We start from the raw sequence: 20,541 nt of genomic DNA on the forward strand, positions 1-20,541 counted from the left end.
GTGCCTCAGTATAGAGTCTCCTATAACCAGAGCTCTTTCAGGTTTCTCAGTGGGTGCATCACTGAGGAGAGCAAACCTGTTGGACACGTGAAGCGCAGAAGAGGTGTGCTCCGGTGGGCTAGCCTTAGCGTTAGCTTTGGCTGAACGAGTATGCCGCCGAGTCGTCACCCACTCGCCCCGCTGTGAGGGCTCTAATGCCGGAGTCGGGGGCTGGTTATCTCCGCCTGTGGCACCCAGACTGTCCGCTACAGGAATAACGCTGCTCTTACACTCTCTAACCCTCTCTAATGTCTGGATGCGCTCCTCTAACGCTGATATCTTCTCCGTCAGAGTGCTCACTAACACACACCTATCACAAATAAAATTACCGCTAACGACGGAGGAAGAATGTCTAAACATCCTGCACTCCACACACTGAACAAGCTGAATATTGGACATGATAACGTACCTGAGTCGGAGTTGTAGTTGTTTGGAGCTGAATTCCGTTTGTTGTTTTTAGAAAAAGAAACTCGCGCGTTCTCCAAAAAGCGCAGAAAAAGGCGAAGCCAAATAGTGTGAGATGTAAAAACTAGTTGCTATTAATATTTATTATTGTATAAATGAAAAAAAGTATGTAATTTAAACGCTAACACAAACGCAAACTTTCGCGGCAACGATACGAAAACAGGAAGCTACGTCTCAAAGAGACTCAATAACAAAGGTCAACGCTCTAGTAAACTATCAGTTGTGGAGCGTCCAGTACAAAAACTTGTATTGTTGTTAGAAAGTTCTTAAAGTAACTTTACATAGGTTATTTTTGTTTTGGGAGAATTATTCATTGTGGCTCCTATGTAAACCAATTATTCATAATTCTGGTGGGAGTGTAAATAACCCCCCCCTAAGTGCCTTTATTCATCTTACACCTTATTTTGACAGTTATCGCTGTTTTTATTACCAACCTCAGGTTTGAGCATAAGGCTTTTATTTTGACGGGGCGATTTGCGGATATACCGTTGTTGGCGCAGTTTTTGTGTCAGTCGCAAAAGTTTTTGAAGTGTGATGGTTTAACGGAGTTCATGGAGATTTATTTTGTCATTAGCAGCCCCCTTGATAGAGGCACAAGGTATGTTCATGATGTAAATAAGGATATGTTTAAATGTTTTGCGTGACAAAGCGATTACGTTTGTTAATTTTATGTTGAAACATACTTTACGTCACAAGGTTTATGAGTGTAAGACTGTGAATTTCGCTTATACGTTGCTTCTGTATTTATTCTCAGTTCTTACGGTGAGATTGATGGTTTACTGCCATTAAACCTTCAAAACGTCATCAGTAAAGTGTCATCCTTCATTCGGGGGGGTTCGCTACATATGTAATTTCATTTATTCTAATGTGTATGCTGATGTTTCTGTATTTTTGTTAAACATTAATATTTTATCAGGCAGTACTAGTCTGGCATTTCTAGTTTCCAGTGTGATAACAAAGTTGCTTTTGATCCTTCAGGCGCTGAACAGAAGAGAAGATCAATATCGTTCTACGCTTTTTGTTGCTTTGCGGCGTTTTCGCGATGATCCCTAAATCATTGTTGTGCCGTAGAGAATAATGGTGTTTATGCTTTTAAACATGTATAATTTAAGGCAGAAGTAGCTGAAAGACAATGTAGAGAGGAAATATATCTGGGTATCTTATTTGCGGGTTTATTTACGCAGCTATTGAATTCGGAGATGCGAATATCATCCTAACTTTACCGCGGACACAAACCGGGTCAGTAGCGTACTGTAGTGATGGTGGGGGCAGAGAAGAGACATGTGTGTGTTTTGTGTCTTAAACCGCTGGCAGCAGACAGCATGAGACCGACAAAGTAGGAAGACACTTAGAGACAACACACCCCAGTCACGTTAATAAGCCACTTGACTTCTTTGAAAGAAAGCTCTAGATAAGTGACGAAGTAAGTCTGTTATAACAATTGCACATGTATTTTATCTGTTTTGAACTTATTGGTTTAGAAATTGATATTTCAATAAATAGTAAACTTGGCCGATTTCGTTATCATTTTGTGACAAGTGGGGCTTGAAAACACCCCCTTAAGTGGGAAATGACAAAAAATATTTGAAAACCACTGGAATAATACAAGATTTTGGTTTATTAGAAGAAGAATAAAGAGGCCCTTTTTCATTTTTATTCACTTATTTATAAATTTTTTCTTTGTGATATACATATATTTATTATTATTTCCTTGAGTGCTTTTTCGATACTTAGTTTTCTTTGTAATTAATGCGTGCCTTGTTTTTGATCAATGTTTACACAACTTTATTATGCTATTATAAATGTATATCTTGTTCCATATTTTTGTTCAATAAAAATAATAATCATTTTCTCATGCTTTTTAAGCAGGTGGGCATGTCCAGTACAGTTTTTCTGTCCAACCACCTGTACCAATGCCTACACACCCATGAAACACTGAGTCCTTACAGTACCTGCACAAACCTTTCTTTCACCACCAACAACCAAATGTATCCAGTCTTTAGGTTCTTTTACTTTTCCCCAGTCTTTATTGTAAATAAGCCCAAAAAACCGCAACCCACAACCCGCGAACAGGAGCCCAGAGTCGCGGAAGGTAGTGAGGTCGTTCACGAACGACTTGTTCGACTCTTTAACGTGACTCAGACGAACGAGTGATCCGCTCATGTTCTACTGGGCGCGCATGCGCAAATCATCACCCCCCCCCCCCGTAGGTTATGTACAGGAAACAGAATTGAGTGACTCGTCCACACCGTCGTTCGGGCTTTTGTCACGTGACTTCCATAGACGCTATGCGGTGCAATACGTTCAAAAGATCAAACGCCTCCGACAGGATGTGATGTTGAGCTGCTCATTCTGTTTATTATAATATATCCTTGGCTGTAGTGTAATATTCTCATTACCGGAACTATAGACTAAATTAGTGTATGTAGACGTGTTGGGTGTATTTGTAATGAAAAATACAACATTTTATTTCATTTCATGTCAAAAGAACGAAATTAATTAAATGACAAAAAAAGATTCGTTTATTTTGATGAACGAGATATAAAGAACCGAGTCACTAAAATGATTCATGCTTCCCATCACTGCTGGGTTTATGGGAGTCACGTGACAGACGAACGAACGACTCGGTATTGAGAAAGAATCGTTTAATTCTGTTTCCTGTACATAACCTTCCGGGGGTTTGCGATGTTTTTCGCATGCGCGCGCAGTAGAACGTGGACGAATCACTCTCTGAGACGACTCGTTTTTCTGAGTCACGTTAAAGACTCGTTTAAAAAGAACGACCCATTGCTAGCGCGCGCCTGATCCACGTGGCAGCCCGTTCAGTAGAGCGCAGTATGTGTTTGCGCGCGCTAGCACTGTACCAACTGTCAGTGATCTCTTACTTTATCACTCGCTATTAATTACTGCAGTTTTGTGTTGGACAATGCGCGGCACCTCCGGGGGTGTGGCCGCTGCTTTGTTTAAACGGCTGTTGAATTAAAACACCCGGTGGAGTGAGTGAGTGAGTGAGTGTGTGTGTGTGTGTAAAAGAGTAAAAGCCGGAAGAGACAGAGAGACAAAAGACTGGCGGACCCGTTGGGATTCACAGGCGCACAGGAGGTAAGGTTATAACATTAACACACACACACACACACGGGACATGTTATTATTATTTTTATCATCATTATTATTATTATTGTCATTATAATTAACACCGCGGTGTGCTGAGAGATTACTGCACGCGCGGAGGACACGTCAAAGCTGTTGCATCAGTTACTCGCCCACGGAGGGGGCGGGGCTGACCTGGCAAATAAACCGCCGTTTCTGAGGTAAACTGTAGAGTGAGGTAGAGTGCGTGAGGGTGAGGTAGAGTGAGTGATGGTCAGTGAGTGAGTGGGTGAGGGTGAGTGAGTGAGGGTGAGGTAGAGTGAGTGAGTGAGGGTGAGGTAGAGTGAGTGAGTGAGGGTGAGGTAGGTAGAATGAGGGTGAGGTAGGTAGAATGAGGGTGAGGTAGGTAGAGTGAGGGTGAGGTAGAGTGAGTGAGTGAGGGTGAGGTAGAGTGAGTGAGGGTGAGGTAGAGTGAGTGAGTGAGGGTGAGGTAGAGTGAATGAGTGAGGGTGAGTGAGTGAGCGTGAGGTAGGTAGAATAAGTGGTGAGGTAGGTAGAGTGAGCGTGAGGTAGAGTGAGTGAGCGTGAGGTAGAGTGAGTGAGCGTGAGGTAGAGTGAGTGAGGGTGAGGTAGAGTGAGGGTGAGGTAGAGTGAGTGAGTGAGGGTGAGGTAGGTAGAGTGAGGGTAAGTGAGGTAGAGTGAGTGAGGGTGAGGTAGGTAGAGTGAGGGTAAGTGAGGTAGAGTGAGTGAGTGAGGGTGAGGTAGGTAGAATAAGTGGTGAGGTAGGTAGAGTGAGGGTGAGTGAGTGAGCGTGAGGTAGAGTGAGCGTGAGATAGAGTGAGTGAGGGTGAGGTAGAGTGAGTGAGTGAGGGTGAGGTAGAGTGAGTGAGTGAGGGTGAGGTAGAGTGAGTGAGTGAGGGTGAGGTAGAGTGAGTGAGTGAGGGTGAGGTAGAGTGAGTGAGTGAGGGTGAGGTAGAGTGAGTGGGTGAGGGTGAGGTAGAGTGAGTGAGTGAGGGTGAGGTAGAGTGAGTGAGTGAGGGTGAGGTAGGTAGAATGAGGGTGAGGTAGGTAGAGTGAGTGTGAGTGAGTGAGGGTGAGGTAGAGTGAGCGAGGGTGAGGTAGAGTGAGCGAGGGTGAGGTAGAGTGAGCGAGGGTGAGGTAGGTAGAGCGAGCGTGAGGTAGGTAGAGTGAGCGAGCGTGAGGTAGGTAGAGTGAGCGAGCGTGAGGTAGGTAGAGTGAGTGAGCGTGAGGTAGGTAGAGTGAGTGAGCGTGAGGTAGGTAGAGTGAGTGTGAGTGAGTGAGTGAGGGTGAGGTAGAGTGAGTGAGGGTGAGTGATTGAGGTACAGATGAAGAAGTGCTTATGTCACCCACAAAGTGGAAGGAGACACAAACAGTTAGCTGTGTATTGATTTAAGGGAGCGTTCTGTTGCGGCTGCAAATTGGAAATGAGCGATAAAATTATCAGCGAGTCAAGAGAAGAGGGAACCAGCGAGAGAAAACCACAAAAACTGTGAGTAAAGGCTTATACGTTATGTCTGAGCTGTAAATTCTTAAAGTTTTAGTTCTGAGGTACTTCTTTCGCTGTCACGCCAAACAAATAATAAAAGATTATAATGCGCAAAAACATTATAAAATTAATTAAAAGAAGCTTCGAGGCAGAAGATTTTGCCTCGATCATTTTTTGTATTCGAATTACTAGAAAAATCATTTCAGCCCTAGGCATCTAGTATCTGAGATAAATCTTATAATAGTGTTTCGCTTTTTCTGCAGATGAGCTCAGAAAAGCCCCCACTGCCTGAAGATGGCTTTGAGGCGGGGCAGGAGGCGGGGCATGATGTGGTTCCTGAAGCCCCGATGGACAGGGCGCGTGAGGGCTGGGACAGTAAGGTGGAATATTTCTTGGCTCAGGTGGGATTCAGCGTTGGGCTCGGAAACGTCTGGAGATTCCCCTACCTGTGTCATCAGAACGGAGGAGGTGTGTCCGTGTGTGTCCGTGTCCGTGTGTGTCCGTGTCCGTGTGTGTCCGTGTCTTGTCTGTCTGTTTGTGTCTGTCCGTGTGTCTCTTGATCCGGAGACAGAAAAGTAACATGATGCATAAATCACTGGCTCTAGCAGCTCTAGTGAATTCTCTAGGGCGGGGCGACCCCGTCTCGGAGAGTCTGATGTTTTTTTTTATTTATGTATTTGTTTTATTTAGTCCAGGTCTTTTTTAACAACCACCAGTCGCCTCAATGACCGGACTCCAGGTTTGCTACCGCCGTCTCCAGGTGGTGTTTAGTGACATCAGAAGCCTTGTGTTTCTCCATCACTTTGTGATGTTTAATAAGTGCATTTAATAAAGGATGTTCATAATAATCTGCCTTTCTTTGGATCAGGCCTAGTTGTGGCAGAAGGGCTTTTGGTGGCCTCGTGATCCTCATGGCTGCGACATTCGTGTCTGTGGTTGATGATCCGAACAAACCTGATCCATAAAACCCCTGTAAATAAGTGTGACCAGCAAAACAGGAAGCCGCGTCCCGCACCTGCAGTCATGTGTGGTGCCCGGGTTGCCCACAGAACCCGGTCGTGGCCCAGGCAAAGGGTCTATAGGTTTGGTTCAGTGCCCGCTAGGGGGCATTTGTGTGGTCCGGTCAGATTCCGGAGGACGGGTATCAGTAGGGCTGGACGATATGGCAAACATTTATATTACAATATATTCCTTATTTTTGGTCGATATGATATAATTCTTATATCGATATGGACGATATTAAAAAGCCTCAGGAAAAAACTCGGGGGAAAAATTTGCAAAGTCTAAAATATCTCCAGGCTCCTCCTATTAAAATTATATATTTTAATAAAAACAGTAAAAAAAAAATAAGGTTCACTTTTTATTTGTATTTAGCCATTACAAACAAGAAATGTGAAATAAACTATCAAATAATTAAAACTCTCAGGGTTCGTCCACACGAAGCCGGTGCATTCGGTATCCGATAATTTTTTTTTACGTAAACACGGCGTCGTCTCAAGAAATATCTGCGTACACATGAAACCACTGAAAACGGTGTAGTATATATTCCAGACCAGTATGGGGCGCTGTAATTCTGCCATAGAGATACACTATACACGGAGAAGAAGACTTTGAGCATGCGCATAACCTTGCGCGCTGTATACGAACCGAGATGGTGTTGTCCATTATCGCTTGTTGCTCATAACAGTTGCATAGAAGCAATAGATTTTGCTGTAATAAAGCTAGTAGGCTTTGTAGCAACACAAACACAATCATGTAGTCCACCATTATTGTTGTTGCTGTTACGTGTGACGCAGCCGACACGTGATGTGATGACATCATCGTTTCACAAAATATACGGATTGGCCGTACACACGAGACCGCAAGGGTGTCGTTTACAGATTTATCCACTTTGGGACCCGGTTTCAAAAAATAGCGGTTTCAGTCTCCTAAAACGCCGGATCCATGTGGACGAAACGTCAATACGATAAAAAATGTATACGTATACAGCGAAACACGTCTCTGTGTGGACAGGCCCTCAGACTCGGCTTATTAGTAGAATTACTTTCGGGTAAAGGCGAGTGTGTGTCTATTATGTGCGAAGCGCGCGCGCGCACACACACACACAGCCCCCACCCACCCCCAACTCCTTTCGGCTTCGCACACACATAGACACACACACACTCTCTGCCTTAAGTTAAGTTAGGGCTGGAGACACGACCCTGAACTAAGTGGTGTGAGGATTAGTTAATATCGAATCACACTCCATGACCAGTTCATACGAAAACTAAGAAACTGCAAATAGTTGCACTTGTGTTAAAAAAAAGTAAGAGAACATTAAATGGGTATAAATCTTCTCTCCCTCAGGAGCGTTTCTGCTGCTCTATGTGCTGTTGATGATGCTGGTCGGCGTGCCGTTGTTCTTCTTGGAGTTAGCGGTGGGTCAGAAGATCCGACAGGGCAGCATCGGCGTCTGGAGACACATCTCACCCAAACTGGTGGGGATTGGCTACTCCAGCTGCGTGGTGCGTACCGCAGACCGCTCGTCCCACATCTGAGTGACGTCCCCATGGACACTTTACCTCAAGATTAGTGTGTGTGTGTGTGTGTGTGTGCGCGCGCAGTTTGGTTAATTAAGTCTTCTCTATAATGATGTACAGAACCTCCTCTTCCTGTCCCGGCCCCATTGCATCATTTTGTATCTGATTGAAGTCTGATTGATCTCAGGTCACACCTGCTTCATCCTAAAGACAGAAGAATCAGAGAGTCGAGAGCTCAGTGAAGCTCAGGTGCAGCCATCGATCCTGAAGAAACGTCGCTAACGTTCAAACTCAATACGAACTTCAGTGCTCCGCCACTAAACTTGTACTTTACACTTATATATACACTTAATAACACACCTTCCTCTCTCCCTCTTTTTTTTTCTCTCTTTCTCTCCCCCTTCCCCACTTACCTGTCTGTCTCTCAGGTGTGTTTCTTTGTGGCCCTGTATTATAACGTCATTATCTGTTGGAGTCTATTTTATCTTTTTAAATCATTCCAGAGTCCGTTACCCTGGGAGAACTGCCCCAAGGAGGGGAACACCACAGGTGTGTGTGTGTGTGTGTTTAGATTGTCGTGTGGTGAAAGGTAGATCAGGTGTAAACCTCTTGACTCTTCTGTGTGTGTGTGTGTGTGTGTAGTACATGAGTGTGCTGCAAGTTCTCCTACGTCATACTTCTGGTTCCGTAAGGCTCTGGACATTACGCACTCTATCAATGAGACAGGGGAGTTCAACCTGCCCATCACCGGCTGCCTCGTTCTCGCCTGGGTCATCGTCTGTGGCGCCATGTTCAAGGGCATCAAGTCTTCTGGCAAGGTGTGTGTGTGTCTCATAAACGGTTGGGGTAAAAGCTTTTGACCTTATGGTGTTTGTAAAGTAAAGGTTATAAAAGGCCAGTCGTCTAGTTTCTGTAGATCCTCCTTGTGACCCGTGGCTCGACCTGTAGCTAAACAGGATAAACACAGCAGTGATTGTTTGTTTGTGTAGTAAATAAATTAGATTTCTTTTGTACTGTGGTAAAGTGTGTGATGATGAGGATGCTGTTGCTCCTGTGGTGTAGGTGATGTACTTCTCCTCTGTGTTCCCGTACGTTGTCTTGCTGTGTTTCCTGATTCGAGGTCTCACACTGGACGGAGCAGCAGAGGGTCTTAAGTTCATGTTCAGCCCAAAGGTACACTCCAATACACTCTCGCTCTCTCTCTCTTTCTCTCTGTCTGTCTCTCTCTCTCACACACACACACAACAGCGTCCTCATAGACACAGTATTAATCATCATCTGTCTCTCTCAGGTGGAGATCTGGGGTGATGTACAGGTGTGGCGTCAGGCGTTCACCCAGGTGTTCTTTGCCCTGGGTTTGGGTTTCGGCTCCATAATCGCGTACTCCTCCTACAACCAGCGCAACAACAACTGTCACCGCGACGCCTTCACCGTCTCCACCATCAACTTCCTCACCTCCATCCTTGCCTCGCTCGTTGTCTTCTCTGTGCTCGGTTTCAGGGCCAAGACCTTCTCCAAGTCCTGCATTTTAAAGTACGCACACACACACCCACATGTGGGCTGAGGGAACGGGGCAGATGATGATTTACATGTATTAATTTGTGTGTGTGTTGCAGGAATCTGAATCTGTTATCTGAAGCGCTTGCCTCCTCTGCTGCTCCACCCGATTTGATCATTAACATATCGGAGACAGAGTCTGTTACCGTAGAGATGTATAAACAGTGGTACAGTGAGCAGGGGCGTCAGCTGAACCTCACCGGCTTCAACATCAGCAACTGCAGCCTGGAGGACGCCATGAATAAGGTGTGTGTGTGTGTGTGTGTGTGTGTGTGTGTGTTGCATAAACCCTTATAGGAGTTTAAGTGCTTGCTGGGCAGTTCTGCATTCATAATAACACCCTGTGTCCTCCGGGTCTCCATCTCAGGGTGTGGAGGGGACAGGTTTGGCGTTTATTGCCTTCACCGAGGCGATGACTCTGTTTCCCGCCAGTCCCTTCTGGTCGGCCCTGTTCTTTCTCATGCTCCTCAACCTGGGCCTGTCCACCATGTTTGGCACCATGGAGGGGATACTCACGCCCCTTTGTGACACCTTCTCCTCCTTCAGGAAACACAAACTCATCTTCACCGGTGTGTATACACATCTTTCTCACTCGTCTCCCAGTCTACAGTAATGTACCCATGTTTTAGACAAGTGTGCAAAGATGCTTTAAGAACACTATTATTATAAAAAAATAATAATAATGCAAAAATTTAAAAAATTGAAATACAGTGGACCCTTGGATTACGAGCATAATTCGTTCCAGAAGCGGGCTCATATTCCAAAACACTTGTAAACTAAATAAAATTTTCCTATAAGAAATAATGGAAACTCAAATTATTCGTTCCACAGCCCTAAAAAATAAATACATAAAAGTAAATAATACAAAATATAAAGTAAAAATTAAACAAATTAACCTGTACTTTACTTAAAAAAAAAAAAAGTAAAAATAAATCCTGACAAATAAGTGTTCTTTCTTTTGCTTTACATGCGCGCACACGTGTCTTGCTGTACACACACGCTTACAAACACAAAATAAAATGTTTCACACACACAAATGGTGGTCACAGTGTTAAAGTAAACAGTACACACGAGCACGGATGTTGATTATACCAGTGAGAGACGAGCACTAAGACCCAGCAGGGGAGACGATTACTCACAATTCTGCAGCATAAGAGAGAGAAAAAACGTTGGCTCAGTTGTGAACACGTGACGGTCGGCATCAAAACAAGAAGCGCACGCGTGATACATGATACTCCGTTCTTATAAACCAAGACTTGCTCATTTTTCAAGTCAAAATTTATTAAAAATCTTTGCTCGTCTCGTGGAACACTCGCAGACCGCATTAGGTTTCACTGTAGTTTTTTTTTATTTTATTTTTTTTACACAACTTAGCAAAATGGAAAATAAACAAACAAATAAAAAATCTGATCTAAATCAGACCAGAGTTTAATGTGAACACACATTGTTTGTAAAACATGAGTTCCTCGAGGTTTATTTACACAACGTTTGTGAAGGAACTCGGCAGGTCGGTCGGTCCAAACGTCTTGGAGGACTGGGCACAGATCTTCTGTGGACGTGAGGCCGTCTCAGATCCCCCTGTCCCCTCATGTAATCCCAGTTAGACTGGATGATGTGGATGATGATGAGATCAGGGCACTGTGGGGCCAAACCATCACTTCCACTGAAGATCATTGATGGGTTTCTGTGTCCTGCTGCAAAATAACATTGTGGCCAGTCAGACACCTTCCTGATGGTCCTGAGATATGGAGAAGTGTCTCTCTGGGTCAGGATTAGTGAAGGGATGAGGGACAATCTCAACTCCAAACCTGAACCTCCACCATGGATCCGCCTGTTTCACCGTGGATCGGTGTGTTTCCCCATGGATCGGCCAAAAACTGTCTTCTAGGTAGAGTGAAACCGTCCCCAGACACATCCCAAAGAGACACACGGGGCATCCATGTGACAAGATCTCCAACCAGAAGCGGGGCAACAGGATGGGTCAGACAGGTAGGATCACTGGAGGGCAGAGGGAGTCTGGATCACTGGCAGCCCAGGAATGACATGTGTAGCTTGACAGAAAGAGAGAGAGAGGGAAGAGAGAACAGAAGTGGAGAGATAACAGTAGGTAGGTATGGTCGCAGTCATATAATGTATAATGTAAATGTATATTTATTTCAGAGTGCAAGCAGAGACTCTGGCAGGACTAACTATGACAGCATAACTAAAAGGGAGAGCCAGTAGGAAACACAGACATGAGGGCTCCCTGAGATGTAAAGCAACCAATCACCTCACCATCAACAAACCGGGGTGATCAAGGAGAGTGGGGAAGACAGCATCTAAACATACCAGTTTACCATAATACTCTACGTCCATGAGTCCCCCAGATCTGCTCCTTTACCTAAGGCTAATCTTAAAAAATGCTTGATTAAATAAATAGGTTTTTAGCCTGGACTTAAACACTGAGACTGTGTCTGAGTCCCGAACATTATTTGGAAGACTATTTGATAACTTTGGGGCTTTGAGAAGAAAAAGCTCGGCCCCCAGCAGAGTAGTTTTCATTATACGTGGTACTGACAAGCAGCCTGCATCCTTTGATAAAAGTAGGTGTGGCGGATCATAAGACACTAGCAGTTCACTCGGATACTGCGGCAGGAGACCATTTAATGCTTTATATGTCAAAAGTAGTACAGTGGAACCTCGTATTACGAGTAACGTGGGTTTACGAGTGTTCCGCAAGATGAGCAAAGATTTTTAATAACTTTTTACTTAAAAAACGAGCATTGTCTTGGTTTACGAGCACCAAATATTATGTATCACGCATGCGCTTCTTGTTTTGATGCAGAGCGTCACGTGATCACAACGGAGCCAGTCGTTTTTCTCTCTCTTGCGCTGCGGAATTTGGGGTAATCGTCTCCCCTGCTGGGTCTTATTGCTCGTTTCATTCTGGTATAATCAACATCCGTGCACGCGTGTACTGTTTACTATAATACTGTGACCGCGCGTGTGTGTGTAAAACACATTTTATTTTGTGTTTGTACAGTGCGCGTGTGTGCGCGCGTATAAAGCAAAATCAAGTCTCATTAGAGGGTAAAGATCAGCCTGTTGTTTTTCATTTTACCTTTGAAAAGAATTGTGACAGAGCTTTTAGGCAGTGTTTGTGTGTGTGTGTGTTTGTGTGGGAAGCCGAGAGGAGGAGGGGGTAGTAGGGGAGCTGTAAAGGCGAGTGTGTGTGTGCGTGTGCGCGTAATTTGACACTGACTCACAACAACACACACACACATACACACACACATCTCTTGCCTTTACAGCCCTCTTCCACCCCCCCCCCTTGGCTTTCCACATTCCGTTAGTCTGCGCTCACGCGAGTGTAACTAGCGATGTTCCTTGCTAATTTTTTAGATAAAACAGTCTCTCCATTAATGGAGAGACTAAAACAGTCTCTCTGTTATATGTGTGTGTGTGCACGCACATTATACGCAGACACACACACACATATAACAGAGAGACTGTTTTATCCAAATAATTAGCAAACGGAACTACTAACGGAATCACTGCTGTAAAGTAAAAAAAATTAAATAAAATGAACCGGCACATTACCCTTGAAAAGAATCGCGACAGAGCAGAGTTTCTGTGTAAAGCAGTGTGTGTACACACACACACACACTTACACAGCACATGCACGAACAAACAGAAACACTTATTTGTCGGGATTAATTTTTAAATGAATTTGAGGTAAAAGACAGGTTAATTTTTTTTTACTTCATATTATATATGAATTATTTTTATGTATTTATTTTTTTTGACTGTAGAATGAATAATTTGGGTTTCCATTATTTCGTATGGGAAATTTAATTTGGTTTACAAGTGTTTTGTAATATGAGCCTGCTTCCGGAATGAATTATGCTCATAATCCAAGCTTCCACTATATTTTAAAATCAATTTCGAAATTTCACAGGGAGCCAATGCAGTGTAGATAAGATAGGGGTGATGTGCTCATATCTTCTGGTTCTAGTGAGGACTCTCGCTGCTGCATTCTGGACTAGCTGAAGCTTGTATATGCATCTAGTTGAAAAACCAGACAGTAAGGCATTACAATAGTCCAACCGAGAGGTGATAAAAGCATGAACTAGTTTTTCTGCATCGTTTAGCGACAATATATTCCTTATCTTGGCAATATCTCTGAGGCGAAAGAATGCTATCCTGGTAATATTATCTACATGAGCTTCAAATGAAAGGCTGGAATCTGTAATCACACCGAGGTCTTTTACTGTTGCACTTGATGGAACAGAAAGGCCATCTAAAGTTACAGTGTGATCTAGAATCTTACTTCTAGCTGCATGCGGTCCTATGACTAGGACTAGGAAGTTAATTAGTATCCAATCTCTTATGTCCTGCACACATTGCTCAACTTTAGTAAGCTGATTTTTCTTATCTTGTTTTGCTGAGACATATAACTGTGTCATCAGCATAACAATGAAAACTATGAAAGCATATAAAGGGGAAAAAAGCAGTGGACCTAAAACAGAACCCTGTGGAACACCAAACTGCACTAGAGAGCATGCAGAATAATCATCATTTAAGTCTACATACTGATACCGATCGGTCAAATAGGATTTGAGCCAGGAGAGGGCTGTACCCTTAATTCCTACTACATTTTCTAATCTGTGAAGAAAAATACTATGATCAATAGTGTCAAAAGCTGCCCTGAGGTCGAGTAATACAAGCATAGTTACACAACCCTGATCAGTGGCCAATAGAATGTCATTTACTACTTTAACGAGTGCTGTCTCTGTGCTGTGATGAGGCCTAAATCCTGACTGATACAGTTTATGTATGTTATTTCTATGTAGATATGAGCATAGCTGCTCTGCTACTATCTTTTCCAGAATCTTAGAGATAAAGGGGAGGTTTGATATTGGCCTGTAACTGGACAGCTGACTGGGGTCGAGGTCAGGTTTCTTAATTATTGGTTTAATAACTGCTAATTTAAAAGAGTTTGGAACATAACCAATGCTGAGTGAAGAATTAATTATTCTTAACAGGGGTTCTGTTATTGCTGGTACTATCTGTTTAAGAAAATGTGTCGGTACAGGATCTAATATACAGGTTGATGAATTTGCAGAAGAGATGAGTGAAATTAGTTCATTCTCTTCAAGGGGAGTAAAGTATTCTAGGTTCTGATCTGACATGGCTAGATTAACATCAGCATAAATTACATTGTTTGGTTTTAAAACCTCAATTTTATTTCTGGTTAATTTGGCTACAGCATTAAATAAAAATCTAGAATTATTTTTATTTTCTATAAGAGTGGAGGGATATGTTGATCTAGCTACACTAAGAGCTTTTCTATAGTTCAGGATGCTCTCCTTCCATGCGTTTTGAAATACTAACAATTTAGTTTGACGCCATTTACGTTCTAATTTCCGAGCGGTCTGTTTTAAAGAGCGCGTGTGATCGTTATACCAGGGAGTAAGTTTCTTATCTTTAATAATTTTTCTTTTAACTGGAGCTACATTATCCAAGGTATAACGGAACATCGACTCTAAACATTCAGTCGCCTGATTGAGTTCTGTGGGGTCAGACGGTGATCTAATCAAAGTTGGGAATTATTACTGTGACACACTTGAATTGAGACAAGACAGTGATCTGAGATAACTTCAGATAGTGAAATTGTGAATAAATTTCTTATACTTAATCCGAAGAATATTATTAAATCTAAAGTGTGACCTGCTTTATGAGTGGGTCCTACTACACACTGATTTACTCCTACCGAGTCCAGTACGGACATTAATGCTCTACGTGCAGGGTCTTCTGGATACTTAAAATGAATATTAAAATCTCCAGCAATTAGCACTTTGTCTACAGAAACAACTAGGTTTGAGAGGAAATCTGCAAATTTCTAAAACCTCTGTACATTTATATATGTTTGTGTGTCTCACTGACTGTCCTTGCCTGTCTCACTCTCTGTCCCTCTTTCTGCAGTGTGTAGCTGTGCGTTTGCGTGTGTGATCGGTCTGTTGTTCACTCAGCGCTGTGGGAATTACTTTGTGGGGATGTTTGATGATTACTCCGCCACACTGCCGCTCATCATCGTCGTCGTATTCCAGACCATTAGTGTCGCCTGGGTATATGGAGCGGACAGGTAACACAACCGGCTCGTGTGTGTGTATAAGAAAAAGAGTAAATTATGATGTTACTGTTTTGATCAGAGTTGGCATTGCTGATGGTGTGTGTGTGTGTGTGTGTGTGTGTATATATGTGAGACAGGTTCCTGGAAGACATCAGACAGATGCTGGGCCGGCCGGTGTGTGTGTTGTATAAGTATCTGTGGAAGTACGTGTGTTTGTTAGCCATGCTGACTCTGTTAGCAGCCAGTCTGCTGAAGATGTGTCTCACCCGACCAAAATACACCGCCTGGAACAGAGAGACGGTACTCTCTCACACACACACACACACACACACACACACACACACACACACACACACACACACACAATTAAATAAATAATAAAATATAACAAAATTAAATCAATTATTTATTTTTAATAACTAATAAACAGATTGTAGAGACGCATTAACTCCAGAATTCATTTTTTATAATTTTATTTAATTTATGCACGTTTACATTTGAGTTTGTAAAATGCTGCAGTTCCCCGATAATCCTACAGGTGGTGCTCTTTGAATTGTTCTCACACTGGCAGGCAGCATGTGTGGTAGGAACAGATTATTTAAGTTTAGAATTAACTTCAGTATGTTTAGAATTGGGCAAAATCGTAAAAAAAACCTGATACTAATAAAAGCCCAACACTTGTGTTGTGAGTCGCCGCCCTCGGCTCATTCATCAGGGACGATCTGATCTTTCTGATGCTGTGAAGCTGCTTTGCGACATTGACACTGTCAATTAGGGGACTGACCCTTTTTGACTCTCTTTCTGTCCTAGGCGTTGGAGGAGAAGTTGCCATACCCTGATTGGGCGTTGGCCATGCTCTCCTCTCTCATCATCCTCGCAGTACTTCCTGTTCCCCTGGGTTACGCCCATGCCGCGTTACGGCAGCGCTTCAGCAAGTCGGCTCTCGACACCGCATCGGGATACGCCCCCTGCCGCACCACGGACACTGACCCCGCCCCTCTTGGCACACTGCTGAACACTGAACAGCACCCTGCCCCCGCCCCATTGGTTGAAAATGGCTACAGGCTCCTCCCACTTTCAGGTGAGGAGGAACAGGAGGCGTCTACACAAGTGTGAGCTGCAGAGGAACTGACTGGTGATGAGTTACACCAGAGAGAGAGAGAGCATATCTGCTCAAACACACACACACACACACACACACACACACACACACACATACACACCTTCTGCTGCTTTGGACTCTGTACAGTTGGTACACATCTCTTTAAAGTTTACATGAAGTAGGAACAAATTTATTGCTGTGCCATAAGAGGAGGTAACACACACACACAATATTTTTGTTATTTTAATCAGGTCATTCCAGTCATTTTTTAAATAGATAATTAAGTTTCTGCATCTCAGATCCAGGACCTGCTGTAAACCTGAGGACACGGGTCTCTCTCTCTCTCTCTCTCTCTCTCTCTCTGAGTATCTTACCATCTGCTAAACACCCTCGCAGCACGTCGACAGTAAAACACCTTTTGCACCTGATGTCATGCGACCTGTCCCTCTTGGTCCCGCCCACTCCTGTACAGTGAAGGCGATGTGACTCACCACATTCCGGCACCAAAACCTACATCCAGGCGCAGTGATGGAGGCACTTTCACATCGCTTCTAACCTGCACGTGGTGTTCTGTTCACGGCTCACATGACCAACACAAGGCTCAACCCTAAATCCCTCTCCAATCCCTGATCAAGGGCACTACTTGGTGTGTGGAACAAGGGTTTAGAAACCCTACATAGTGCACTCCGGCACAGTTAGTTAGGTACAAGTCAGAAAGTTTAAAATTCCAGAACTAGTTTATGTAATTATTAACTCAATACTAAGTTACTTGATGTTGGTTAACGCCCACTGTTCTAACTGACGCCATCAGAGTCACGTGACTGCAAAAGGGCAGTATCTTACTGTGTAAAAAATAAATATATAAATAAAAAGGAAAGGGGGGCTGAGCTTTAGTATCCAGAGGGCGTGTCCTACAACAGCGTCTACACAGTCAGGAAGGCCTCTTCAGTCTACCCACCCCCCACCTCCCCAATACATGGGAGTGGCCGGTTTACTCCACCCCTCACTTAGCTGCAGGGATTCGTACCTGACTAGTCACGTTTCCTGTCCTGGGTCTCATCACATCCACTCACCTGTACTAAAACCTCAACACTCAGTATTTAACTGCTATTCACTTATCAAAGAAGCTAACTGCTGATTAGCCTAGCGTTAGGAGCGCTTCATCTCTGTGGCTGTTTTATGCCTCCGCATCGCAGGTTTTTGTGTAGCCTGACGTGCATCTTCCCAGAAACGTGTGTACACGTGACGCACGTCTCATAAAGAGACGTGGCACGTTGCGTACAGCGTAGACTCGATGCGGGGGCGTAAATCAGGCTTTTCCCGTGGAAACTCTGCTGTATATTTGTCTACTTATTCAAATATTTAATGTCATTTTGAAGGATCTTGGAGCAAGATTTTTTTTCTTATGTTTTGAAAGATTTAAATGAATATTTTTGTTATTCCATGAGCCTGTCCCTGTTTTCACAAAGCTCCACCTCCGGGACCTGTGGTTGCGGCTAGGTTGACGGGGCATGGCCGTGGCTGCAGGGGTGGATGATTTGGGCGGGACATGGGGCGGGGTGGTTGATGGGGTCGTGTGAGACATGAGGCTCTTCCGGTCAGTACCAGTCCGGGGCGAGGTGCAGATGTAGTCCTGCAATCTTTTATATATTTATTTATTTATTTTCAGACTCTCGTGCTAAGGGCGTGGCTAAAGATGTTCTTGTAACCATCTGTATTTCTCTGGGCTTTTGTATATTTTGTAAATCCCTTGGTCATTCGCTGTGCTGTTGTTACGCTCACAGTCGGTGTGTAAGTAATATTCATGTTTATATCAGAGTTTTGTAAAGGTTTATGACTGTATATCGAGATGTACAGACTGTAAAGTAGTTAAAGAAGCTAACTGTAGTGTGGAGTCTGATAAATCACGTGGGGGGTGAGGGGGCATTATTCAATTAAAGCAGGTAAAGAGTTTGAGATGAAAACGACCTGGTTTAACTCTCAACTCCACCATGTTAAACACATGAAGGCATGTACAGTGTGATTATGATGACATCATTAGGCGTGTATTTGTTCAGGAATCCTGATGGATTTATTGATGAAGTTACAAAATCTGTGTGTCTCCTCACCCCATAAAGATTTTTACTCCATTCTGGTTGTCTTGGGCTGCATCTTAAAATTAATCTCATGGACTGGCACTCTGACCTCTCCACAGATTTATAAATAAATAAAATTTATAAATTAAAAAAAAGTAATTATTGTAAATAAACTCTCACAACCAACACGCAGTAGAAAAGTGAAATATCGCCGATTGTTAACATGACATGTCTGAACTTTACACACAGATTTTATAACACCAGATGATCAGTCAGGACCAAAACATTTTATGCTAAAAATCATTTTAATTACAGGTTGCAGGTTTTTAATTTAAGCCTTAGTTCATATAATAATTTCCAAAATAAGCGCATCTCCATGTTCATGCATTACTGCCACCTTCTGGTTTGGAGCTCCTCCATTGCCCTTTTTAAAAAAAAAAAAAATCAAATCCCTTTATCCTCGTCATCTTTCTGTTTTTTTTTTTTTTTTTAATTCTCATTACGCCTCTCCTGAGGGTTGGGGTGGAGCATAAGCACATGAAACAAAGGAGGAGATTGACTCTGTAGACAGCAGGTGGCGTCACGACCTCCAGTTTGGTCCAAACCCCTGCTATAACCGTAGTCCAGTAGATTCTCCTCAGATCATCAGTCTAAATTGTGTTCACCTCAGCCTACTAACACCTCACGTTACACCACACACACACACACAATCATCATTCATGAATTAATCTCGTGTCTCAATTATTGTAAAAATCTTTATCAGTATAGTTAAAAGACAAAAACACACAAGATCAGTCAAGATCAAAACATTTTCTGCTGAAAATAGAAAAATCACAGTGTTTTACATGTTTTTTTTATATTTCACTTTTGCAATTGTTCTTTGTACTATTTGTATAATGGCTGATGTTTTATAGCTTTTATACATTTTATAAAGTTTTGTATCTGAGTAAACGTTATCAGAAGAAGAGAGGAAGAGCGAGAGATGGGCGAGGTTGTAAACATTTCTTAAATCCTAGAATGGTAAACTTATTGGTTATTTAATTAGTTGTGTTTAAAATACTGCATCACGTTCTAAGCTGACTCCTGGTTGGTGTTTTTTTTTTTTTTTTTTTTTTTTTAGACACGCACACAGTCCAGTCACCTCTAGAAGTATTGTAACAACACGTCAGTTCTGTAGTCTTTGCGAGACACTGGCTGACTCACACAGCCATTCAGCAGGAGATAAAACTGAAACTCAAATCTCTGCTTTTTAAAACCAGTTCCGATCGGTCATTAAGTGGCGCTTTCCCATCAAGACTACAACCACAAACCAGGGAGGGCGAAGGCTGTGACATGCTTTGTCCAAGACAGGCATCGCCTGGAATTTGACCTTGCGAGCTCATTACCGCTGCACCACTAGGGGGCACTTACTCATCTTTTGATCAAGAGATAAGCAAAAATCTGGTATTCCAATACTTTTGGAATGGTGTGTGTGTGTACATAAATAGTTTGGATGTAGTATGAAGTGTACCTGAGAGACCTGCTTAAGGCGTAAGTGTTGCGGATGTTGGAGTTTGTGTCCTACAAGTGCAGCAGGTTTACACACCTTTACATCTCTTACATTTTGTTAGCTTATGATGATATTGAATGTCAGGTTTGTCATAGAATTCTATCAAAACTATGCTATTTTGTTTTTCATAACTAGGTCACTTTGTGTTTTCTGTAATTCTGTTGATAAAGTTTATAAAGAATGAGATGAAGTGCTTTTAAAAAAGCAGTGTAGTGTAATGTATATTTTATTTCTTAAAATTAAAGCCCTTATTGTTGTAAAAAGAGTTTACTGTTTTTCTTTACTTATATACATCTCTCTCTCTCTCTCTCACACACACACACACACCATTGTGCCCTATCTCTCAAAGACATTGTTATTGTGTTTGTTGTATAGTTGGGAAAGAAAGGGGTGTGGCTAGACACATGCAACATCATATACATCATTATAGTGAATGTTTCTGAGAACACCTGACCCCAAAGTCTGGTGCGTTTTTATTAGTGAGAACACGTTCGTTTTAAGGATCGAATCCAATATGAAATCTCAT

The 20,541-nt window shown here is 42.9% G+C and overlaps 1 protein-coding gene across 2 annotated transcripts; it reads left to right on the forward strand.

Moving 5' to 3' along the window:
• The first annotated feature begins 3,253 nt into the window (after window positions 1–3,253).
• Window positions 3,254–18,948, forward strand: slc6a16b (solute carrier family 6 member 16b). Of its 2 annotated transcripts, none has more exons than XM_053494326.1 (12): window positions 3,254–3,606; window positions 5,365–5,569; window positions 7,448–7,605; window positions 8,049–8,169; window positions 8,263–8,438; window positions 8,683–8,793; window positions 8,912–9,153; window positions 9,237–9,423; window positions 9,545–9,746; window positions 15,142–15,301; window positions 15,427–15,589; window positions 16,100–18,948. In XM_053494326.1, exons 2-12 carry the CDS (start codon window positions 5,365–5,367, stop codon window positions 16,403–16,405), a joined length of 2,031 nt encoding a protein of 676 aa, XP_053350301.1. In that variant the 5' UTR covers window positions 3,254–3,606; the 3' UTR covers window positions 16,406–18,948. The 2 variants fall into 2 exon arrangements, with proteins under 2 accessions (XP_053350301.1, XP_053350302.1); XM_053494327.1 differs by lacking the exon at window positions 3,254–3,606 and adding an exon at window positions 4,920–5,104.
• Window positions 18,949–20,541: the final 1,593 nt, after the last annotated feature.

The sequence above is a fragment of the Clarias gariepinus genome, chromosome 4, assembly GCF_024256425.1.
Source record: "Clarias gariepinus isolate MV-2021 ecotype Netherlands chromosome 4, CGAR_prim_01v2, whole genome shotgun sequence".
Lineage (NCBI taxonomy): Eukaryota > Metazoa > Chordata > Actinopteri > Siluriformes > Clariidae > Clarias > Clarias gariepinus.